Source organism: Scardinius erythrophthalmus (assembly GCF_964197995.2).
Source record: "Scardinius erythrophthalmus genome assembly, chromosome: 12".
NCBI lineage: Eukaryota > Metazoa > Chordata > Actinopteri > Cypriniformes > Leuciscidae > Scardinius > Scardinius erythrophthalmus.
In genome coordinates this window covers 6251947-6279067 of record NC_138232.1, presented here as the reverse complement: position 1 = coordinate 6279067, position 27121 = coordinate 6251947, and the positions used below count along the sequence as shown (strand labels likewise).

The 27121-nt window shown below is 37.2% G+C and overlaps 1 protein-coding gene across 1 annotated transcript; it reads right to left on the bottom strand.

Annotated features, from left to right (window-relative positions):
* Positions 1-6936: 6936 nt before the first annotated feature.
* Positions 6937-26756, bottom strand: apcdd1l (adenomatosis polyposis coli down-regulated 1-like). The gene is made up of 5 exons (XM_081381138.1): positions 26530-26756; positions 20259-20657; positions 12634-12817; positions 11115-11643; positions 6937-9654 (listed from the first exon to the last, which is right to left on the bottom strand). Exons 2-5 carry the CDS (start codon positions 20317-20319, stop codon positions 8881-8883), a joined length of 1548 nt encoding a protein of 515 aa, XP_081237264.1. The 5' UTR covers positions 20320-20657; positions 26530-26756; the 3' UTR covers positions 6937-8880.
* Between the last annotated feature and the right edge of the window lie 365 nt (positions 26757-27121).

Below are 27121 nucleotides of genomic sequence, written 5' to 3'. Positions count from 1 at the left end.
AGGTTTATAGCCATGACTAATTTGCAACCCCTGTCCCTGGTTAGACGCAGGGCTGCCAACTCTCACGCATTGAGCGTGAGACTCACGCAATTGACACTTTTCACACAATCTCACGCCACACATCCATTTTCTCACGCACAGAAAAATTGCGGAGCAAAGAGGTAACCTACTTTTAATATTAAACTAATTCTCAGCTCTTAGATTTCATCAATTTTATTACGAAATTCAGACAAAAATACGTTTGGCGCTTGTAAATGTGACGTGACAGATCGCTGAGCACCTCAGTTCAAGTGCACGTGAACCGATCATCTGTTACTTTTTTAAAGATGCAGTAGGCTACAACTTACCGAAAGTATACATAATATCGACCAATTAGTGTTTTTCAACCACGGAAAGAGGTCAATATAACAGCAGGAGAACAATTATGTCACATAACCTTACATTTACCTCAGGAAAGCCATTTATGCCTCGTTTCCACTGAGCAGTACGGTACGGTACGGGACAGTACGGTACGGTTCGGGTCTGTTAACCATGATCTGGCTAGCGTTTCCACTGCCAACAGTACCCTTACTTGATAGGCGTGGTGTTTCGATCGACGTCATTTTCGCGCGAAGAAGAACATAGTAAACTACAATGGATGACATGCAGCAGATCTTGTTCTTGCTCCTCGACATGTTTGTCACAAGAAGACAAGCGCCGACATTAGGCTTTTCTCAATATCAAGTACGCAAAGTTTGTACTTGCCATGTGCGACTCCTACATGCAAATGGTACAGCGCGTTCTTAAAAGCGTCGCTGATACACCGGTTATCTCGGTTACTCTGTCTGTACATTTTAAGCAACAATAAAACGAAATATGTTATAAAACACCACTCTGCCTCTTTTCGTTTTCATTTAAATAAATTAAACATTATAGGGACACAAATGTGGTTCATGCGCAACGCATATTGATTATTCACTGCACGTTATACGTTATAACGAAACGAAATATAAACACAACCCTAACGTTACCTCTTTTCGTTTAAAAAAATAAATAAAATAAACATATTCCAGGCAATATATGCATTTGTACAAATGTTGCAATAAACATCAGTGATAATCTTGTAATAAAAAATGACAAGAAACCATATTTCTTTTTGTAAAATTTCAGTTTTATCAATAATAGCCTATATAAAAGTTTAAGTAAAGTACAAGAAGCTATACAATAAGAAATAAAGCAAACAATTCAGTCAAATATCCAAATGCAGCGCTCTAACATTACAAGTAGTTAAACACAAATAACATTAATATAAAACTAAACTTAGCCCTCAGCCAAAACGATTGACAGGGAACTCATTATATACTCACGAGACCAAAGATCGCCCGTTAGGTCTACACAAAACGAATTATATCTTATGTTTAACCACTACCGTCGGAGTCTGCGACGAACGCCGAGGCAAGGCTCATCCAGCCGGGAAACATGAGCGCCGAGCGCCCGCTGAACGCATGGATCTCACAACCGGGGAAAAAAAAAATCATCTTTATAAATAAACCACAGATTTGAGCTTTAAACAACTACATTCTCGCCTGAAAAACTCTTAAAATTACATTTCGTGATACAGTAACAGTAGTATTATATTAAACTGTATATTAAAAAATGGCGCTTCTTATGTTGTCATTCCTCTTGTAGCTATGTGTAGCACGCGCAAGTGACGATTCTCTGTCAACCAATCAACGTCCTGCAGTGAGTCTAGCTCCACCTTTTAGTACCGTTCCACTGTGCTAGGTACCCCAATGGAAGGGTACCTAAAAAGTGGTACGGTACGGTTCGGCATTTTGGTACCATTCACAACTTTTGATAGTGGAAACGCAAATAAACGCGTACCGTTCCGTACCGTACCGTACCGTACCGCTCAGTGGAAACGAGGCATTAATGACCATAGCATGTTAACTGAATAGAAACAATAGCTAGAGTAAAAAATAGCTTTTGCTGAGCATCAAATCACAAGAATGGAATTGAAATCTTGAAATTTTTGTCAAGCAATAATAAAAACTGTATCCTACCAGTCATTGTACAATGTTAACATTGTAACATGTTGTCACTAAACTTCATAAAATTCTATTTAGTTACCAAATGTTTTGACAATCACAATTACATACACCCCCATCGAATCAAACAAAAGAAAAATAGAAAATCACCCGCTGCTCTTGACTGAATTATTTCAGTAGCTTTAAAAAAAATACATTTCTTTCTTGAATACTGCTGTAAATGCTCTGGCGAGAAGATAAACATGGCGGACTGTGAACAGATCAGGACGGGTTCGTCAGCAGTCGTGGACGGGGCGATGTGACATCATATTGCATAGAAACTGCAAACAGCTTATTCTGAGGGTACGTTTACATGACAACGAAATGAAATGTACTAAAATGTACTAAAAATGAAAGACTTTTTTCTTTGTACTAATGGCAACATTATCAAAACTATCCCGTTTGAGTTGATCCGCGAAAATGACAAAAAAAAACCTGTATTATGCTGCCAGGCCAGTCAGCAACATAGATATCCATATAAGGCTAGATGTCTTAGGGCGGAGTCTCGAACGGCATCACCGGCGGCCATCTTGTCACAGGCAGGCTTTCTGGCGGGCTCTGTGGTACCTGAGTGATCAGCACGAACACAAATACTCTTATCTCGCTGAAATCTTGACGGATTTACAAACGGTTTGGTTTCTTACAAACGTTATTAACGTGGCTATAATTCTGGATGCTTGAACATGTTGAAATATATAATATTATAATTATTAATAAGTATGCAGTGTCATAACTACATCTCTGACGTTTATAACAAACCAACCCATTTGAAAATCGGTAGAAAATTGAGCAAGTTATGGTTATTTAAAAAGTATATGCACCATTAAAACACAATGTTACGAGTGAGCGAGCTGACTGTGACAAGATGGCTGCCAGGTGCGGACGTCGACCTCCATTGGCCAGCAGCGCACACGAGACATCTAACCTTTATTATATGATATCTATGGTCAGCGATGTCACTTTGTAAAGAAACACTGTGCACATGCGCATTCGTTTGCAGAGCACACCTGCCAAATGCGCATGCCTATAGGCTAAAAACGTAAAACGCATGTGCATGCGTCACCGTTTTTGTAGTTTACACAAAGACGATAATGGTATCGGTTTCAAAAACTTGTGGTGGATATTTACCATTATAGGGTGGTTGTGTACACACACTGCCGACACAAACTTTATGTTCAAACACAATGTAGGCCTAACAGTGAATTTTCATAATAAGTCTATCCAACTTGGTTTCTATGAAGATAAATGGCATACTGCATCTCACAACCACTTTTTTGTTTGGTTGATATTCTAACAAGAGGCATAGTTTGAAAACTTGAAACGTAACTAAAGACTAGGAATGAGGTCAATCTTAGAGACATTTGCCCTGGTTTTCATAAGGATTTATTTAAGCCAATACAGGACCTCACACTTTCACTTTAAAAACAGATACTGTAGAAGAGACCATATAGATATGTAATGTCTTTTAATATTTCCTTTTGTCAGTGGTTTAGCCAGATGGTCTGGCTGATGTTGAGATTTTACTAGACAGCTGCAGCTCATATATTCTGAACTGTACAGACTTATAATGGATGTTTCTAATGGAGCTGTGAGTGGAGGTCTGTACATTCGAGAATATAAAAGGGCATATATGGCCCTGACGTAACACTTTTAGCAATGTGAATTTCCTGTTTTAGATGATGGAGTTTTAATGTATTGTGTGTATTTGAGGTTGTTACTGTACTCTGGAAGACTTTTATAAAGCAACTTGCTTGTACCAGATCGGTCTCAAGAGGTAGTATCATTTTGTGGGATGAAATCGGTTTCACGATGGTTTGGAAGGACTACCATCAAATAATGACTCTTATAAATAGTGCAAATGCTTACCATGTGTTAAGAATACTTTTGTAATGAGATATAATAACACTTTTTTTAAGCATCTCTGCTACATCAAGCAATGTCAGTTGTCTGGCCGGCAGAGGGGATTTTTTTGGCTGCTGTTAAGTATGGAATGTTGTCTTTGTACTTTTGTCATTTTTGCGTTGAAGGGCTGGATTTCATCATCTGTTTAAGAAGTTGGTTCACATTGTTTCCTTACAAGGGAATTATTATGACAAACCCACAAAGATTCTGAGGTTTGGATGCATCAATTTGCTGAAGGAAAATGTTTATCTTTGGCATTGTGTTGTTGTACGTCTTTTTTAATTATTGTTTGCCAGTCAGGAACGTGTTCTCCTGCAGATGCATGATTGCAAAATGCGAACTTACCGCCAAATTTGGACCACTTCACCCCAGTGGACTGTGCATGTCAAGTCTAGTTGATTTGATCCTTTGGTCCATGCCCAAATTGAGCACTATTGTTTTACTTTATTTACAATGATTGCAGTCTAAATATAAGCAATCCAGGTTCCCGTGGATACATAAGCGCACTATTATGTTTGCAATGCGTGGAACCTAAACACTTATTCAGCATTCAAAAATTTTAAGTGTAGTTTATTCCTGTGATGCAAATCTGAATTTTCAGCATCATTACTCCAGTCTTCAGTGTCACACGATCTTTAAGAAATCATTCTAATATGCTGATTTGCTGCTCAAGAAACATTTCTTATTATTATCAATGTTGAAAACAGTTTTAATATTTCTGTGGAAACTGTGATGCATTGTTCTTTTCAGGATTCTTTGGTAAATAGAAAATTCAAAAGAACCGTGTTTATTTGAAATAGGAATCTTTTGTAACATTCTAAATGCATTTTTTATACATTTTTAGAATGAAAGTATTAATTTACTTTAAAAAAAAATTTTACTGACTTTGAAACATCTCTTGAATTGTAATCGCATTACTTTACTTGCTCTTCACCACACAGTGCACTTTCCATGTTCATCCGCTTTGGAAGTGAATTTAATGCAGTTTGGGTTATGGTTTTGTTTACCTTGTGTAGTTTTGTTCGTGGTTTTTGAGGATGTCACGCTATTTAGTTCGCTTCTACCAGTGGGAAATGTGCTCGGCCTTTGATGTCAACAACAAAAGACATGGAAAATGTGTCTCCTCCCTTTTTAAAAAGTTCTTAAGCCGATTTATTTTGTCATCCTGACCCTCTACGGCAGCTCTAGTGTGTTGTTTTTGATCACAAGAGCCAATGATCAAAGTACGCCCATCCCATTAGCAATAATAACTGGAGCAGTGGAGCATGGAGCAAAGACATTGTAACTAGGACACAGTCACGCTGTTATGCTTCGTAACTTTTCATTGAACAGTGTAAAATAGGCCTTGTGTTAAATCTTTTTATAGATACTTTTGACAAGCAAGAAGAGTGATTACAAGCCGAAGGCCTTTTTGCAATATGATCTTCTGACAGTTAGCTTTTATTAACTTAACTGTAACCACAGAAAGAATTGTCGCTTATTTTTAATCCGTTTTGCTGGACTTCTAGAGTTAGCTTGGACTCATCTGTTGTTGTTGGCAAGCTCGAACAGACGCAACTGCTTTTGAGTGTCAGTATGGAAATGTGCCTTGTTCTCCCTCTCTCTATTTATTATTTCCAAGTTCCCAACCTTTGGAACTCTTGTTATAACCAGAAAGCATTACCTCATGGCACCCAGAGCCACCGTCACCGACAAGATTTAATTTGAACAATCTGCTGCCTTCTGGATGTGACTCACTGACTCGCCTTGCCCTCCGCGTTCTCTTCCGTTACGTCCCTCGGCCAGCAACCATTATTTCATAACTTTTAACAGAAAAACCACAAACTCAATCATTTTATGATTCCAAAAGAGTTGTTTAACAGGAATATGCCTGCAGATGGTTTTAATGACATAGCTTGAAATAAGTAAAAAGAAATGAAGTAGCAAGCGGAAGTCGCTGGAGTATTTTGGGTAATGGTTGGCTATATGAAATGCAGTTGGGTATGACATTGCTCATTAGGGGGATAGTTCTCCCAAAAATGAAGATTGTTATTAATTACTGACCCTCATGTCGTTCCAAACCCCCTAAGACTTTTGTTCATCTTCGGAACACAAATGTAGATCTTTTTGATGAAATCTGAGAGCTTTGTGAATACACAACTACCACTTTGACGTTCATAAAAGAGATTGTAAAACTAATCCAAATTTTCTGAAGAGACTTGATCGCTTTATATGATGAAGAGATTGAATTTAGGCTTTTATTCACATATAAACATTCATCAACTCACACATCAGTTGTGGTAAACGGAAGCTCAAGCATGTTTGCTTGATGTGCGAGAACCAGTGAGGTTCATTCTCGTGTTACGCAGCACGTTTGAGCTTCAGCAAGAACCAATGAGGTTCATTCTCATTTGTTACGCTGGTTCAGTTAGCTTCTGTTTATGTACGCTGATAAATGTTTACAGTGTGTGAATAAAAGCCTAAATTCAATCTGTTCATCATATATTGTAAAACGATCAAGTCTTTTCAGAAAATTTGAACTAAACTGCTCAATCGATGTGGATTAGTTTTACGATCTCTTTATGAACTTTTTGAAGCGTCACAGTGGTAGTTGTGTTGCTGTCAATGGAGGGACAGAAATGTCTTACAGGTTTGGAACAACATGAGGGTGAGTGATTAATGAAAGAATTTTAATTTTTGGGTGAACTATCCCTTTAAGGCTTTGCGAAGATGAATGTCGCAAAATTAAGGATTATCCCAAATCCTTCATGTCTGCCAGGTTTGAACTCTGGGTTTGGTTGTTATCTGGCAAGTGCACATGTTGAGAACATCTTTGATTAATAAGATTGTCATTGTTGCATACAAGCAGATTTTTCACGGGGCGCAACCGTGACTGCAAAACATTTTTAGTGCCTTATTCTGCATTCTCCATAGGGATTTTGAAATCTTTTTTAATAGAGTTACAGGATATAAACCAAACAACCAATTTGATAAGAATTCCAACATTTTAATGTGACCCAAAAATGTGTAAATTGAAGAAGAAAAAAGTTTGTAACCCATTAAGAAATATGGTTTAAAAAGCACTAAAAACACTGTACAATATATAAATTATATAATGTTTGAAAATATTTGGATACATAGTGAAAGATAAGTAGTTTGAGACTGTAGAAAGACCTTGGGTGAAAGTTGGAGTTCTTTTTCTGTAATTTCTTGGTATTTGCTGTTTCCATGGTAACAGTGACTTCTCTGACTAGTGGTCTGTTCAGGATCATGGGTAGTGTAGTTCTTCACAAATCATTGTAAATAATGTGGCTTTTACAGAAGCATATCATATCATCAAGTCAGCACATGCTCTTGAAAGGTTCTCATTATTGCTGAAAATCAGTTTCTAAATGAAGAACAGATGATTTTTCCATGTACAATATTTGAACATGAGCTGAGTGTTCCAGGATCAACAAATAATTTGAAATCGCATGAAATCACGTTCATATTAACTGATGCATTAATACTTATGCACTTACCTCAGGATTCTATTATAAAATGTTATAATGTAACTGGTTGCCAATAAAAAGCATTGTAACTACAGCTATATGTAGAACCATATAAACCAATAAATAAATACAGGATCTCTTTTTTTAAGATATAATATTTATTTATTGCTTTTTATGGTTCTATGGTATTTTGGTAACAATGGCTACTATGGTGCATTTTTGTAAGGGTCGTGTCAAAACTATAACAATCAATATCATGCATGCACTTTAATGTTTGACAGTTTCAGTTCAGATTTTTTGAAGATTGCCTCCAGAACAAGGAATCACTCCACTCTGTAAAAACAGAAAATCGCACGCTCTGCTAAACTAAGACTGAATGAGTTGAACACTTCCTGTTCTTCCAAATAAACAGAGGGAGAGATTTGTACGCAGAGTTCTGAGAACTTACGCTTCAGATATTGGCGAACGTGAGCATAATGTGGAAGCCATATGACAGGTCTGTTCAAATGCATTATACATGTATTCACCATTGGATGTGAATTGAACCATTGTGCAAGATTTTACTAAACGTGCATACAGTCACACATTATACGTTTGCACTATGTGTGTAAACATAAATAACAGAAAATCAATGTTCAAAATAAAACAAAATTGTGTTTCTTATCAAAATTACTTTAATGGTGGCAATAAATATGTTCACCCTCACCATTATTGGAAGATTAACTCTAAATAAAATGTATAAGATGGCAAAAATGAGCTACGTCGCCTTGTCAACACAAGGCCCTAATGTTGAAATAATACAGGGTAGTTAATGCCAAATTTAGTCCAAATACGCACTTCAATTCAAACATATTACCAGATTTTGGGAAATCTTCTTTCTTCATTCCCAGACAAATGCGAATCTGGATATCCATCTATATCTCCCATGTCTTAAAGCTGAAGTGTGTAATTTCTGCACCAAACAGAATAATGATTGTTTTGAAACTGGTTCCCCAAATACCCCCACCTCCTATTGGTCGGTCACACTGATAGTCCTCCAAAATCGCACCATTGGTTGTACACTGGTAAGTATTTAAAGTACTTCGCCTTTAACTGTTCATCTTTGTTAACTTTCTGGAATGTTGGTAAATGCAATTTCTACAGAATAATAATTCTTTGAATAGATATTCGTTTATCTGTAGTTCTTATCAAAATATGAAACAACACCCCAAATAACAGATATTAAAATTAATGTTGATGTACTATATGATTAAAAGGTTTCTATGTACATTTTTGCTTTATGAAAATCTCTTTAGATAAAAAAGTCATATTTCAGAGCATTTGCAGCTAGCATTTTGCTATAGCACCGAACTGACCGATCCTCCTTCAGTCTATTAGATTGTGCTATGCCCATTATAAATGGGTCAGAATTTGAACAGTCAACGTGAATGGCACGTCGCATTTTAGAAAAGATGAATATTCCAGCACCATGCATTTAGAACGGTCAGCAGAATCAATGAAGAGTGCAGTGCATTAGCAGAGCTTGTGGTCTTGGGTCCTGTTGAATGATCACTGTAGGAACTGTAGCGTGGCTCCACCCTGACCCTTGTGCTGCATTGCACCATTGGTGTCTGAAAGGATGTTGGCCTTTTTGCAGGTCGATCCGGGCTGGATCCATCCGTGGGCCTTTCCCCATTGAACAACAGGGGGCGCCCTTTATGATCCACCCCCATCTTAAACAGCTCATACTCTTTGTGCGGAAGTCGTATCCCCAATGCTTCGCAACCGTCCGTCCAGGTTATGTCCTGCTCGACACCCACCTCCCACCTGCCCACCTGTCCACATCTTCCATTTTGTGTTGAACTCAATTCCCGCAACAACGCACGGTCAAACACAATCGCTTTTGCCCGTGTCACCTTGAAGACGAGCTCAATGGCCCCACGTACTTTAACCGACTGTCCTACTTTCGCATAATGACCTGATGCCAACAATGTAAAGATGGGCTGGCGGCACATTGGGTCAGAGTAATGTTGGTAGGTCCCCTCCCAAGTGCGTTGCTCCTCGTTGAAAACAAAAAGGCGGGTAAGGAAGAGGACGGATGGACGGGACTCGCAGCGTTGGCTCACCCAATTTCCGTTTAGATCCAGAGGGATGGAGGGGGATGGGGGAAGAATAGGTGGATGCTGTTCAGAGGCTCGGTATACCAGGGCGCACACTGGGCAGGGGTGGATGTGGTGCTGAGAGAGAAAACAAGGATTTTGTTAATTTTATAATATTTATATTATTACAGGATTCAAAAGTTTGGTGTCAGTGAGATTTTTTTTTAAGGAATTAATACATTTATTGAGCAAGAATGCATTAAATTGATCAAAAGTGACAGTAAAAACATTTATAATGTTGTGAAAGATTTCTATTTCAAATAAATGTTGCTCTTCTGAACTTTATATTCATCAAGGAGAAAATGTAGCGTGGTTTCCTCAAAAATCTTAAAGCAACACAATCGTTTTCAACATTGATAATAAAAAGTTTCTTGATCAGCAAATTAGCATATAAGTATGATTTCTGAAGGATCATGTGACACTGAAGACTGGTGTGATGATGCTGAAAACTTACATTTTAAAATATTTTAAAATAGAAAACAGTTTAAATTGTAATAATATTTTACATTATTACTGTTTTTGCTGTATTTTGGTCAAGTAAATGCAGCCTTAGTGAGACTTCTTTCAAAGACATCAAAAAATCTTACCAACCCCTAAACATTTGTACCAGATAGAAACTAAATAAGCATTTGCATCTGCATTCTTGATTGTTTCTAACCTTATTTTTGCTTGGTTTACATTGACTGTAGTGCTAAGCGAATATGCAGTCCTGTTATATATATTTAACATGCACTCTTACCTTAGTCTGGTGGCACAACATGATATTCTATAAGTTTGAATATGAACATCATTTGAAACATTTTAGCAGACCTTAGCATTTTGAGCAAAAATACTCTAGTCTTAAAGTGATAGTTTACCCAAAAATTTGAAGACCGCTCGATTTACATAGATTCATTTTACGCCACTTTTATAACCTTTTTGGTTCTTTTCAGTTTTGAATACCTGGATTTTCAATGGAGGGACAGAAACCTCTCAGTTTTCATAAAAAATTAGGGGTGAAATAGTACATGTATTATCCCGAACCGTCAAGGTACGGACGTCACGGTTCGGTGCATATAGTCAGACGATGAATACAGTCAGTCACAGGCAATCCACACTCCTATCCAGAAGGGATAATGCAACACAATGCTGTTTGCTAACCACCACAATAGGAAAAAGAGCAGAAGAAGACATGACCCCAAAACCGAGGTACGTACCAAACCGTGACGTCTGTGTACTGTTACTCTCCTATTAAAAATATCTTGTTTTTCAAAGATGATTTTTTTTTTTTTTGGTGACTTTCCTTTTTTTGTGACAGGACAGTAGAGAGATGACAGGAAACGAGGTGGGAGAGAGACAGGGGATGGGATCAGGAAAGGTCCACGAGCCGGGACTCGAACTCGGGCCGCCCGAGCGCAAAGGCGCTACATGTCGGCGCACTGACCACGAGGCCATTGGCGCCAACTTGTTTTTCAAAGATTAACCAAAGTCTATGGGTTTGGAACATCATGAGGGTGAGTAAATGTTGACAGGATTTTCAGTTTCTCTTTAACTCTCACCATAGCATTCTGTAGAGGCTCCTGGTAACCAGTCGGCCTATGGTGCACCCTTTCGTTCCAGTCTGTGTGCACGTCCCCTAGGAACAGCTCCTGAGCCGGCCGGCTGTGAGGATGGTGATGGGTCTCCACCCGCAGCAACTCCAGTTCCATCATGGAGAACCCAAGAGCACCCAGGCAGTCTTTCTCTGCTTTGGCATTAAAGAGTTCATAGAAGCGATGAGGCACCAGGTGTCCTCTAGCTTTGAGCCCAAGGCAGGACGAGGGCAGACGGGTCGCGAGATGATGAGTGGCTTTCTGGCTGTGAATGACCATCCCTACTTTATGGAGATTGTGCTCTGCTTCTGTGGCTCCACGGGTGATCCATGAGGCCTGGCGTAGCCGCAGTTTACCCCTGATCACAAGAGAGTAGGTTGGGATGTGGCAATCACTGTCAGAGTAGTAGTGCTGGAGGGCCCTGAAGAGACGTGTGGGGCTTTGGTAAAATGAGTAGGATCGAGTGAGGAATTCTGGACCGGGTCGCACTTCACATCTGAGAAGAAAATAACAAATATAGTCAGCAAGTTAGTCAATATGGCAATTGCAAACCATTTTACTCCCATAATCTGATGCATTTCCAAGTGAAACCGGATATTTAATGAGACAAAATGTTGGATGGGACTTGATTTTTAGAATTTATTGTAAAATTTAAAACTCTTTGTTTTGCCAGATTATTGCAACATTCAATATCATCTGATAGTTTCACATTTATACACATATTGTCCCCTTGAAGTGCAACACTGCCATTAAAAAATCAGAGTTAGTAAGATTTTGTTTTTTAATTAATACTTTTATTCATCAAAAGTGACAGTAAAGACTTTCACATTGTTACAAAAATGACACTTCTTCAAATAAATGTTGTTTATTTAACCTTTCTATTCATCAAAGAATTAAAGAAATGTATTACAGAGTGCACAAAAATAAGCAGTGCAACAACATTGATAATAATAAAGTTTTTGTGCAGAAAAGCATCATATTAGAATGATTTCTGAAGGATTATGTGACACTGAAGACTGGAGTTATGATGCTGAATATTCAGCTTTGCATCACAGGAATAAATTGCATTTTAAAATATATTAAAGTAGAAAACATTTATTTTTAAAATCGAATAATATTTCACAATCATACTGTTTTTACTGTATTTTTTGTATTAAATAATAAGACTTTTTTACCAAAACTTTTTTTTTTAATCAACACTTTTAAAAGAAATGTTACCAACCCCAAACCTTTGTACGGTAGTGTACAATTTGTTAAATTTTAAACATATTGAACATATCAAGGTATAGCCATACCTATACCTATATATTTTAAAGATTTACTGAACAAGTTGCTGGCTTTACTCAACTTCTCAGCAGTGATCATATCCATGCACTAATGAATCATTCACAATGATGCCAGGATTCTGTATTAGGAACATAATTTGGGTAAAATTTGAATTCATGTTGACTTTAAAAGTAGAAAAGTCTTTCTAGGGGCCTCTCACCTGCTTGACACCCAGTGGCCCTCCAGTTTGGGTGGTATGGTGGCTGTGACTCTCGCTTCATTCTGTAGATGGCGTAGCTGAACCTGGCACTGTGGCTCCCAAAACAGCCTCGTGCTGAGGTTGGCATGGGGTACGAGGGGGGCGGTGGGCACTTCCCACAACTTACTGCCCATCACACACAAAACTGAGGAGACACGGAAAATATCATATTGCATTGTTATATCTGCCTGCATGCAAGCTTCGTTTCAAAGAGTCGGGTTTTGACAACCTGCTAACTCTCTCTTTTCTTATCATTATTGAGGTTGTGAATTAGCCGTCATGCAAAAAGCAGAGTATATATAAATTCTTAAATCCTAAAAGGTTTCTATATTTGTTTTTTTAATAAAAAGATATTGTTTTAAAATGTTTGCTGGGTCATAAGTTTTAAGTTAGTCCTAATTAACAGATTATGTGGATTGTTGTTGCATGTAAGAGCTGCCAATGTATTAAATCCAAAGGGCTTCACTGAAATCGTTCCAGAAGGTCTAAGTTTGCAATAATGTGCTGATCTCTTTTCATGACTCTGTAGCCACATTTCCGAATAAATTAAGCCTGTAAAAAACCTCAGACACTTCAAAAAGCTTTGGTACCTCCAGCAATAAAAAAAAATCCAAGAGGAGCATTTTCACTTCATGGTCTTTTACGGCCTATAAACAGGATTCAGCTGAACTGGAAGTGGTTGAAGGATTTTGCATTTCTGTAATTTTCCGTGTAATGAAACGTGATGAGGTCTATTAGAGCCATATATAGATCCCAATCCTGCTCTGACCAGGATTTGTGGTGAAGGGCAGGAGGCCAGAGGTTTGGCTTGTCACTTCAATCAGACACCATCTTCAAGGGAACGGGAAGGGATATGTGACGCTGGCCAATGCAAACAACAATTTTTGACAATTTTTTTTAACAGACAGAAAGGCAAACATGGTTCGAGCTCATGAGGAGTGAAGTTTGTCAACATGGCACTGGGCATCTTTGTTTGATCTGTAAATCTCCTTGCCATAGGCCTCGCCACAGAGCTGTCCTTGAGTAAGAACACTGTAGATAAATGGTGTAGTGAACCTGATTAGCAGAGGCAGAGCTTTGGGAAGTTGCTTGCTGAGAAGTGCTTCCCTGTACACACACTCAAAAATGTGCACCGTTGTATCAAACTTCATCCAAAGAGGAAAGGCTGAGAGGAGAGAAACAGTTTATTTGGGACCTCATTTACTCCTCTGCCAAATGTCCAATAATTATTACAGGTCCAAGTCACATTTAACCCCAAAATCAACAGAAAATGAATCCTGTTTTTAGAACAATTAAGATTATTGCATTGTGATATTTTTTTCTATGAAAATTAAGCACATTTTCCCCAAAAACTAGGGGGGAATACTGTGATGAATTAGAGGTTTTACACATGAATTGTCTGTAATTCTAAAAATCTCTGCAAAAAAGTACCATGTATGACTTTAAAATTTAAATTAATTATTATAATTGTAATAAACACTACAGTTCAAACATTTGAGACAGTAATATTCATATGCTCACCAAGGCTGCATTTATTGGATTAGAAATAATCATATTAGAGTTAATTGCTGCAATTTAAAATAACTCAAATGTAATTTATTCATGTGATGTCAAAGCTGAATTTTCAGCATCATTGCTACAGTCTTCAGTGTCACATGATCCTTCAGAAATCATTCTAATATGCTGATTTGCTGCTTAAGAAACATTTATTATTATTATCAGTGTTGAAATCAGTTGTGCTTTTTGGGGGGGGTTTGGGGTAAAATATGAAATTTGAGATTTGTACTAGTTTATTAATCCATCAGATGGAACTTCTAATCAAGTCTGCTCTCTGAAAAGCACAAAACACAAAAGCTTTTATTCCCATTTGTTAACCGTGGCCCTAAAATTTCTCTGATTGCATAATTACAGAGCATTTATTGAGAATGTCAGGCTGTTTGCTCCCTAAAGGAGGGAATTATTTCCTTATGCTGTTGAGGAGGGATCCAGGCTCTGTTGTTTTGAGGGGGTTTTTCCAATGTGAAATAAGACTTGTTAACTCATGATCACAATAATGTGATATAATGTTAGAGTTAACGTGCTCTCAGTCGCCTGTTCTTTAGATGGTTCAACAGCCTCTAATCAAGTTGAGTTTCTGTCTGTATTAAGATCACTTGGACATCACAAACACACAGTTTAGATCGCTTCTGGACTTTTCACACTTGAAATTGTTTATCCAGGGTCATTTCCAAAGCTATTTTAAAGCATATTTAAAATTGTAATACTTTACTATTGGACAGGTAGTCATATTTTAAGTTTCTAGAACAGGCTATTAGAATAGGCAAAAAATGAATCTCCAACACGCGTTCACAATGGGACGCATGCCTGTTCATGAGAGCACCATATGTCACATACTTGTTGTTAATGCAAGAATTGCATTCAAAGCATTCATTGCGCAAACAAAGCACTCATTGTTCATAAAAATGGGGTTAAACCACTTGAGTCACACGGATTACTTTAATGATGTCTTTATCTTTCTGGGGCTTAAAAGTGGTAGTTGCGTAGGCTGTCAATGGAGGGACAGAAAGCTCTCAGATTTTATTAAAATATCTTCATTTGTGTTCCAAAGATGAACTAATGTGTAATGGGTTTTGGAACGAGGCGAGTAAATAATGGCAGAATTTTCATTTTTGTCTGAACATCTAACCCTTTAACTGCTGCTCTCTCAGATCATGTTCAAAGCTCATGAATATTAATGAGGCAGTTTAGTTTATGATTGGTTGTCTGCGCAATACTGTTTTTATCAAAATGGGAGCAGTGTAGACTCAGTGTAGAGAAGATCATATCTTTTAACCTCATAATCTTAATCTCTTAATCGCACACACTCTCTCTCAGTCTCTTATCTCTCTTATCTTTTTATCTCCAAGTGAATAATGGCACAGAAGCCTGTCCCAGACAAAGCGGCAGTTCATCATGTTGACCAGCAGAGGGCGCTGTGGTAGAATGTGTGTGGTCTCTTTGCTCACAGGCAATTCCCTTTAGTGTGAGCCAAAGTAAACTACCTTTCCTAATATTCCAACCATTCAACACCCCCGGACATACACACACTGGAGACATTGATTTATAGAAGAAGCGAGGCTAGCAAAAGTACCTCCGACTGGTTTCATGTATTTGTTTTTATTTGTCATTTCAATTTGGGCAGCCTCTCTCTCACTCACCCCAATGCGTCATTACTGAAGAGTGGCCAAAAATAAAATAACCCTTCCTCTCTAGCACTATTCCTCCTGCCATTTGCCTTTGCCTATTTAAGATGCTGTGCATGAAAAAGGGGAGGTGAAAGACACAATTTCAGTTGTTATCATTAGTTCAATAAAACATTTAAAACAAAATAACACGTGATTCCAGGGACTAAAAACGTCTATAGCTATACTGTAGATAGACTATATAGGTATAGAGCTAAGTGACAGACTTAAAACAGTACAGCACATTGGACACACATTAACGAGAAGATCTTCATTGTCATCTGTACTACAATTCCATTCTTGTTTTGTCTTAGGTCTTTAATTTACATTTTTTAAATCCTAAAAAATTATTTTATTTCCAGGTTTAAATGATCTTATACATTTGGATCGTACTGTATACAATATGAATAGTAACGATTCAGATCCATATATCAGATTACCAGAGTATCACCATCTGATATCATCACTGTCCTAGTATGCATGAAATGCCTTTGTGCCGCCCGCCGCCTCTTTCTCCCACCCACCCCTGCTTTGATAACTGCTCCCTGATGAAAAAACTCCCATTTACACTTCATTTACTTTGGATAGAGCTCAGATTCCTCTCTTCCTCTCTCTCTCTCTCTCTCTCCCTCTGTCACACTATTTTTGTCTGATGCTGTACAGTTACAGAAAGGTAAAGTTTCACATTGAAAGTAAAGTCTGCATGTGTGTGCATGCATATGTGTGCTAGGGCCAACAAAGGTGTGTGCACGCTTATGTTCACGTGCATATGTTTATGAAAAGGGTAGGAGAATATATGTTTGTCTATTGATGTGTGCATGTGAGTGTGAATAAGATTTATGTACAGAGCAGTTCAGAGGTCGTCTATAGTGGGTGGGTGTACATGTTTTCCCCCCCAGAATCCTTCTCCTCATTCAACTTCCTTGTAATTCTGCAGCACTGTTGTCTTTTCATGAACATTAAACCTGCCTTATCCAGGAATTGTTTTTATTTAGATAAGGGATTATGAGAAAGTTTCTCCACCAAACTAAGTAACCCGAAGATTAACTCAACATCACTGTGATAGTGACTAACTGGCAGAACTCTTGAGTAACTTAACATTAATTATTTAAAAAAACATATTAACATATTGCTAACCTAACCAAAAACAACTAGTTTTAGTTATTAGTTAGGGTGATTGAGCATTAAAGGCACATTATGGCACAAATGGAGTTAACCATACTAAATTCTGAACTTAATCTGCCTAACACAACTTTCGCTGTTCTTAACTGAACACAAGTGGGATTATGTTACACTAACTTAAGTATGTCATGCCACATCCCATCCCAATTAAAATAAAAAAAAATAACCGTTTTCAGTGATATTCAATAATACATGCAAAGACTCACTTTGACATGTATTTGAAAATCTTTTTTTTAACTATCAATATATATAAAGGTGATTTTATACACTACTGTTAAAATGTTTGGGGTCGGTATGATTTTTAAATGTTTTTGAAAGACGTCTCTTATGCACACAAAGGCTTCATGTATTTGTAATATAAGTAAAACAGTCATATAATGAAATATTATTACAATTTACAATAATTGTGTCCTATTTAAATATATTTTTAAAATGAAATTTATTCCTGGATTTTCAGCACCAGTCTCTGTCTTTTATTTTTCATCAATTTAAAGCATCGCTGCGGAATAAAAATAAAAAATATATGTATGATGACTCCAAACTTTTGAATGGTATTGAATATCATATACAAATGGGGTTATATTATGTAATATTTTTGCATTTTATCGATCATATAATCCAACCCATTGCTGACCACATTCCACATCAGTTAACGTGACAGTCAGTTAGTAACTGGTCTGATCTTTCACTCCTACAGCTGATTGATGGTTTTCTCTCTCTGACAAGTACTGGGCCTCCTTTTAAATGGCTGACAGGCTTTCTCTCATGTCTTCTGCTTATGAATATTACTCATGCATTTTAAAGCAGACATATTTTTAAAAAAAGGTGGAATGGATGCAGAGCAGCTGAAAGATTTATGGTGTTGATTCCGTGTAACACTGGAAAACCTTCGTGCTTTATCAATATTGAGGCATATGTTTTTGAAAATCACCTTGTGTTACATAATGTCCCCCTTTAAATCAAAGCAGACAGTGTCACAGCCAACTACAATATACCAAATTGCGTTTAGTATCTGTTTTAGAAGAATATTCAAGCATATGGGCATGATATTAATCATTTCCGCAGATCTAATTCAGCTGTTTGATGAAAAAAGGCCAAGTAAGTACAGGCACATAAATGAACACATGCTGAGCTCCGAGGTCATGGGTAACTGCCATGAGTTACTGAGGGGCGGGTGTAATTGCGCCAGTCTTTCACTCTCTCTCTCTCTGTTGTTCTGTATAGGCAGCCTGCAGGAGAACAGAAGCCTATTGCTTTCTTCATCACCCTAACCATCCCTGACTGAAAGGAACGAAAGCGTAGAAGAAAAACAGCTCCTAAATGGCATACGAACAGAAGGGGTCGTCAATGGCGTTGGCCTGTTACTCTAATCATTATTTTAATGGTGGCATTAGTTCCATCGCTGTGATCTGCTTTCACGGGAAACAATGGCCTCCTCTACACCCCTGCTAACTTTAAAAGAGTCTGGATCAAAAACGGGGGCCCATGGCCCGTGACGCAGACTGACAGGTGAAAAGAGCCGTGCCAAACTCTTTGCCATTTATATTAAGACCTCTTTAAACTCCACCTGACTGACTCATTTTCCCGGAGAACAAGCCAAATTTCTGTTACTTGTGCACTCTTAAAAAATGAAAATTATAACCTTATGCCATTGGAGAACCTTTTAAATTTACTGAAACAAACTTTTATTCAAATACCATCACAGTGCTTTGAAGAAGCCAGAAACCAGAATGATCTGAAGAACCTATAAATGTAACATCAATAACGTTTTCCATCTCCAAAGAACCTTCTAGACCACAACGATGAATGGAAGGTGCCGTAAAGAACTTTTTTTAAGAATGAGGCCTTTAAAAGTCTGATATTCAACATTTTACAATTTAACCTTTCGCTGAAACTCTTATTCTGATTAAATCATTTGTAATGAACACTTTTGCATGCAAAATAGAAGCATTTTCTAGACTTTTGTACACATGCACAAAGGATATCAACAGCAAAGAATGACCAATGCAGTATTAGTTCAGTAAGCATGAGTTGCATTTTAGAAACACAGCAAGCTTTACAGCAGACTTGGCAAGTTAAACCACCAGAGAGTTTTTAAAAAAGCCGAAAAACCTTGTTTTGTTTTTCTTCCATTATATGAAGTTTGCCAATTCAAGTTTAGTTTCGTCATGGGTTTTATTAAGGTTAATTAAACCCCAAAACTTTAACTTATCTTGAGAGCTCTTTGTCATCCTTTAGATCCTAATTACACTTGTGAAATCCAACCTGTAAAAAACTTTCTTGATACAGTAAGAAAATGCTCAGACTTGTTGGTCTCGATAATGAAGGTGTTTTGCTTGGCAGCTCTCATACTTTCACACATTAACAAGAAGTCATTCTTAAGCTTTAAGCTTATACTTAAGATTCTCATAATTTGCATTATTATTTATTTGCATTAACATTAATACCATAATAACATTCATTAATTTAGATGTGCCATATCATTTAATCATATGTTTCTGATCTATAATGACTGTTTTGCCTGCTTGGATCTGTGATTAATGATAAATATAGGCTGTACTATGATAACAAAACAAAAAAAAAGAAGGTTCTTCAGGTTCAGCAAAGAACACTTTTGTTACAGAATCCTTTTGGCTATTTACTGTTCTTAAATTGCTCTGTGGTGTTTTTTAGATTAATTAGATTAATGCCGTCGCGGTGTAGGCTGAGATTATCATATTTGGTTTATTTACAACAGTCATTCAGTCCTGGTTCTGAAGTCCTGCAGCTCTGCGCATTTTGGATGTCTCACTTATTTAACTGATTTATATCATCAGCTCATTAGTAGAGGCTCCAATACCTGAATTGGGTGTGTCAGATAAGGGAGACATTCAAAATGACCAGGATTGAGAACCACTGCTTCAAAGCAACAGATTGTTTTCTAAAGAACCAGAGAATAAAAAGCTCTTTGTATTACTTGAAAAAGTTTTTTAGTGGCATGACAATGTAAAAAACAATTTTGGTTCTATGGGCACCAAAAGAGATGGATGAAAATATTGAGTGCATACAATTCAAAAGTTCATATATCAGAAGTGTCATCATGCACCTTTTAGCATTTTGAATAGTGTCCTGAAATAGGTAGAACCATTTGCTTCAAATCAAAGGACAGAGAAAAAGAGAGTATAAAACAACAAATTAACTAACCTTGCACGAGAAATACCATCCAAATTGTCTTCAACAGGTGAATAATTCTCACCCCAGCCATGATCAGGTACTTATACGCTCCAAATCACTTAAAAATAAAGGACAAAAATCTGGAAATGCTCCTCTCCTGTATAGTCACACGTCAATGAGAGCGTTTCAGATAAGATATTGCCAGATATGCAGATTAATTTAATCCACTTTTGATACGTTTCATCTTCAAACATGAAGTTTTCCATTCATGGTAGGACTCCTTGACTGAGTTTGCAAGATCTCCTTTCTTGATAGTGCTTGAAAATATGTCCCCTGTTGATTCTGTGCTCTCTTTGGTGATGTTAAACCTGTGTGGTGCTTGTAAGAGTCTGTCTTTGGGTTACTCAGTTGAGAGAGCGGAGCGAGAATCTAAGAGGGAGAGAGAGAGAGAAAAGAGGAGGGAACTTGTAACCTCCCAGCATTAACCCTCTGGGGAGCAGGGTAAGGTGCAAAAGGGCACAGTCAAAGCCAGCAAGTTGAGAAACATGCCCACAACATTAAATTAAACATAAATGTGTTAATCAAACCCACACACACGTTTATATATTTAATTTTGACAGATGCAATGGTTTCCTGCATAAACTCTGTCATTTTAAATCTTTTCTCACTTTACCTCATACACGCATATAATATGGGTATAGTAGGTGTTAAAAAGCAATGGCACTGTGCCATCCAAGAAGACACGTTTTTTATATATGCCGTTTTATGTACAGTATGTTGCAATTCTATCTTGACTCTGCCAGCCACTGTTTTGAAATGCAATACAGTAGAGATAACACAGTGGAAGTATAATCCAACAAAATAAATCTGTTAATATATGACATGCTATATGACCCTAGATAAAATATCAGCTCTAAATAATATCTCTACTATTATAAGATATTACATTTATTTAATGCATGTGAGGTTTATAAGTAGTAAAATATGTGTATAAATCTCATGGTGTTCTGATGAAAACCCCCTGAAACTGGCACTTTGGGTTTCAATGCGTCAGCCAATGCATGCTGAAGTGTTTATGACCTGCGTGATTTGGATTCTGTATTATGTTCCTGAGAACAAGTTCAAGAGTTCACTTATATGTTCGGATTTGGAAGTGCATGGGGTGGATTAGAGTGTTTTAGTGGACTAGGTTAGGTCATTTAAATCTGTAACCTACAAAACCTGAAATATTTTCACATATGAACTGCTGCAAGAACTAAGAATTAAATTCATATTCTGAATATGCATTTTTGTTAAGCCATCTGTGCAGCCTCATAACTGTTTGTGACTGCTGTGTCATTCAATCATTCATTTAGTAATGTGTTTGTTTCAGTTAAGAAGTGATGAGTGAGAACAGAGTTGGACTGCGGACATAACCCTGAGGAGCGCCAGACCATGTTGCTGCGTTTCACCACTTGTGGTTTGCTGTGATGATAAAATCCAGTGTCTAATTGCCAGGCAAGCTGCACAAACTTAGTTCTTCACATTTCAAGTTTATTTGAGGAAATAATAGCTGAATTTCAGAATTAAAGGTAACGGTCAGTACAGTTCATGTTTCATGAGGATCACCACTGGTTTTGCTAGTAATGAGAGATGGCATGAATACAGAGTTTATTGTTATTTCACTGCTTAGGCAAAACAAATCTTAATAGTTACAGGTAATAAAATACATTAGGATACGTTCTTCTATCCCAATACTATGCCAAACCAAATTAAAACCCCTGAGAAGTGTCTCTGGTGCTTTCAAAACATTGTTCTTTTAGTTAAAACACACAGACCAGCCTAAAAATGCAACATTGACTCAACCAATAGCACGGATTTTGTTTGTCCAACCAATGAGAGACGGACTGTTTGGGAAACCTGTTTAAAAACAAGCATCATTTTAGGAATTTTGTTTGGTATCACTAATGGTGCCAAATTACACCTTTACCTTTAACCATTCATTAAAGAAGAAGAGAAGTGTTACATTATATTCCCAAGACGTGGTTACGTCGCCCCCCACAGGATCCGTTTGGTTTCCACACACATTTATGGACATAATCTCTCTCTCTCTCTCTCCTTTTTCTGCTGACTTTCTGGATTTTCCCTTCACATTGCTGTCTATAATGGCGGCAGGTTCCAATCTAACACACCCATGCACCCAAAACCACAAACAGCTCTCTAATCAAAACCATTTTTTTGTCTCGCTGCCTTCTTTGTCACACACTCTACTCTACACACAGATTTGATGTCATTGAGGTGCAGAGCCTCTTTGGAAAACCACCACCCATTTCATTCTTCATCCCCCCTTTCTCTCTTTCCCCTGAGGCCTGCAATCAGTCATCTGTTTGATCATGTGGAGATGTGGCTTTAGTGTGTGTGCTGGCTTGGTGCGTAATTCTGTCTTAGTGCTTTGAGATATGAAAGAAAGTATATCCCCACCCTCGCTTCCTCAGTTTAAACCAGAGATGCCGCAGCGGTTCCAAACCAGTGAAGGCTAACACGTGGCGGTCGTCCAAGCAGCAGGAGGTCCAGCCTAGCCCAGGTGGGCGAGAAGGGGGTCTGGCGCGGAACAAAAGCAGAATCGTGCCCCTGTGCATAAGATAAGATCCACGCTCTAATCATCACACATTCGCATCCCGATATGCTATCAGGCAGCTGGGTGACTGCAAATGCACACTCACACAAACACTTACTTTAAATGCATATGCACACTGATTGAGTTCCCAAGCATTTGTTTTAGTGCAGAATCATCCCATTTATAAAGTTTCATTTTCCCCTTATTATAATAAAGAAAGAAATAGACAGTTGTTTAAAATCATAAACGCTCTAATGAGATGAAGAGTCATATCAGTAGTCTGATAAAAAGCTGTTTTATTTTACACCGGGTTAACTTTTTTTTCACCGGGTTGCATGTGGAATAAGTTAAAGGGTTATTTCACCCAAAAATGAAAATTCTGTCAGTAATTACTCAACCTCATGTTGTTCCAACCCCGTAAGACTCTCGTTCATCTTCTGAACACAAATTAAGATATTTTTGATGAAATCCTCCACAGGCTTATGGACAGCAAGAAAGGCCCAGAAAATGTATTAAAGACATTGTTAATATAGTCCAAGTGACTCCAGTGGCTCAATCTTAAGTTTATAAAGCGACGAGAATACTTTTTGTGCGCAAAAACAAACATAAATAACGATTTTATTCCACTTTTCATTTCCTTCTTTCTGGGCCTCGAGTCTTTTCACGTAGTGTTTTTGTGTAGCGCGTCTGTGTTTCACGTCACCACGTATCACACACATGACCAGCATCGCCCAATAGTGACACAAAAATAGTGAATTTAATAGTGGCACAAAAGTATTCTCGTCGCTTTATAAACTTAAGATTGAGCCACTGGAGTCACTTGGACTATATTAACAATGTCTTTAATACATTTTCTGGGCCAGCAAGTTATAGTGTCCATAAGCCTGCAGGAGGAGTGATCCAGCTCTCAGATTTCATCAAAAATATCTTAATTTGTGTTCAGAAGATGAACGAAAGTCTTACGGGGTTGGAAAAACATGAGGGAGAGTAATTACTGACAGAATTTTCATTTTTGGGTGAACTAACCCTTTAATCATGGCTGACTATGTGCATCACTGCAATGGCAAATTACAAAGAAAATATTTGGTTGATGCTGCATCCACAATGTAAAGTAGTCAGCACTACATAATCAAACAAAAAAATATATATATTGAGTGCGGGAAAATAAATTTGTTCCGTATTAAATCAGAAGTGTGTTATATTTTAGCATCTTGCACCTAAACAGCTAGAATCTGTTTTGTCTGTTAGAGTTTAAATGTTAAAAATGACAGATTAGAGTGGAAAACAAGGCACGATAGACAAGTTTCACCTTTGTTTGAGGGTGCTAATATTAACCAATTAAAATGTCTAAAATAATAAGCACTTAAAAGATGAACTTTAAATCTGTTCCAGTGGTATTTTATTATAATTGATATAGTATTCTAGTATTTATTAATATTTTGGATTAGCTTTAATTGTTATATTTTCATATATATTAGCATTTTGATTAGTTATATATATATATATATATATATATATATATATATTCTATATCCTTTTTTATTTCGGTTACAGTTTTAGTCATTTTAGTATTTCAGCATTTTAATTTTTTTTATATATATAACAATTTTACTAGTTTTAATTAACAATATTAAGACTGCTTTGTTCATCTTGAACTATTTATATACATTGATTTAATTCTCTAGTGTAGAGAGGTAGAAGCTAAATTAACACTTAAGTACGACATCAAAAAAATATTTTTTTTTTAAACAAATGCAATGTAATTGGGCCTAAAAGTGATTGGTGATTGCATCTGAAATGCCTTTCAGCACTTAATCCAGTCAGGCAGTTTGTTTAGCTGCAGGCATCAATCTCAAATGTATATGTCCCTTATTTTCCTAAAAAAGAACCTGAAGTTGCGAAAGTTACACAAGAACTCACCCTAAAACACGTACAGGACATTTAGACTATATATAGTCTGCCTAATGACTCGTAAATATCCTTGCATTACACCCGTGGTTGACTTTTTGAATGTTCAAACAAGCTGTGACTGTGGTTGAAACGGTTAGCTTTAGCATGTTTGCTCTTTGGTTGTTAATTGAAATACTTGCGTCAGCAGTTGGCTGCTCTGTCTATTTACATTTAATAGTGTCTATTTCTACACAGAAAAGTTGCTCTGTGGGTGTATGTGGACCTCCTGCTGTGGGTTCCCTCAGTGGTGGTCTAAGACAGAGGAGATTTTGCCTTTGCTCGTCTGATACGCCACTTTTAGTCTTTCTCTATCTGCACTGATGTTTATCTGCATGTCTTTTTTTCCATAATCAGAGCACAACAGATGCCCAAACAAGTCAGAGCAGAGCAACATGGGAAGCATCCCGGCAATGTTGCCCCTCTTTCATCCAGAATTCCACACAGACATAGCCTGGAATATTTCAATTCCCGTTCTGATGCCACATGGAAGATACATTAGCCATCTGACCTCTGACCCCTTGTGTGTTTCTTTGACTCTGTGTGTGTGTGTGAGGCACAAAAATAAACATTTGTATGCGCAAACATGCGGAGCAACAGGCATTTAGACACGCACACAGTGGGTCATTAGTGCAGTGCTGCCAGCAGGGCTCCGGTTATTCTTCCAGAGGTTAGTCTGACAACAGCTGCAGCTTTCAAAGGAGCCAGAAACTGAAATAAATAACAAATAACGAAGCTGAGAGATTTCACAAATTCCCCACATTACTTTTGGCCTCTAACTCTGACCCAGATTAATCCACATCCAACCTAAAAAAAAACAAGTAAAGACTAGTGCTTGTATTGCTGCAGCGAGTTTTTGCCATGTTAAGTTAAGTTAAGTTAAGTTAAGTTAAGTTAAGTTAAGTTAAGTTAAGTTAAGTTAAGTTAAGTTAAGTTAAGTTAAGTTAAGTTAAGTTGAGTTAAGTGTTTGCTAAGTAGTTTCTTTGCTTAAATGTAGTTGTGTAGTCCTTAACATGTAAACATGTAAAATGTATTCATTTAAGGATGCACCATATATATGTACCATATCAGTTATTGCCTGATATTTTCCGATGTATTAGAAAGCAGCTATTGGATATTTAATTGTTCATTTCCTCTATTTGAATTTTAGATTGCCTTTGCCACCAACTAACAGCACACACAGAGTTTATCTTTAAAAACAATGATAATTCTGTAGCACTGTTAAATGTGATTTTAGCAAATGCATATCTTAGATTCATTATATATGCAATATATAGATTTTTAATACTAGACATTAAAATATTAAATTGGCTTTTCATTTAAAACAATTGATTTTACTTTGTACTGTTTTATTTTTTATTTGATAAATATTCATTTTATTTTATATTTTAACAAAATAGTATAGAATTGACTACCAATCATTTTTATTATTGCCTTTTTAATCAGTCAATGGCCATAACATGAAAATAATTATTGTCGTATTGGTGTCAGACAGAACTTCAGTATTGTTGCATCCCTAATTGCAATGAATTCACTGACAGCTACATTTTCAATAAAGCACGCAAAAAAGCCTAAAGATTTTCATAACTTATGTTTTCGCTATTGTTATAAGTTATTATAACAAGTTACCATTAAGGAGATTATTTAGCATTAGCATTAGAGGTGATGGACATGATTTCTGTAAGAACAAAGGATTTCTGTAATAACATGGGATTAGCAGAATGGAAAAATGAAAATGTTTTTGAAAGGTCTACTCACAACACATTTCTTCTCATGTTGGAGTTTCCTCACTTTGGCTCAAAGACATATTCCCCAAGTGAGAACACACGAAAAGTAAAACCCGAGATCCTTGACTTTATCATTAATCTCTGTAGATCTTGTGAGCAAATGCCTGGAAAATACAACCCCCTGTGGCATGTTTGCTAGCTCTGGCTCTTCTATGTTTCTTTCATTCTTTCACTCTCTCCATCTACCATTTGCTGTCTAGTGTTAGTGATAAGACTTGTTGGATGAGAAGATTAGCCTGTTCTGAAGTCAGCAACTCTCTCGTCTGCTAACGCTTCGTGACGTGAGTGTGGCTTGATATGCTAAGCATCTCACTCTCAACACTTCATCGTGCACTGATCTGAGACCAGCTACCCAACCAAACCTTGATTGTTGTGTTACAGAAACCTCAAAACACGTCTCATATCAGCAGAGGAATGTATCTCCAGCATATCACCTCTCGCTGCATCCGCAAAGCTTGAGATATCAACTTGCTTTCTGCAGATAGAAAGATTAACATACCACTGGCTGACTAATTAACTGCCTCCAGTTAAGACATCATTATCTGAACACGTTCCAACAGGGC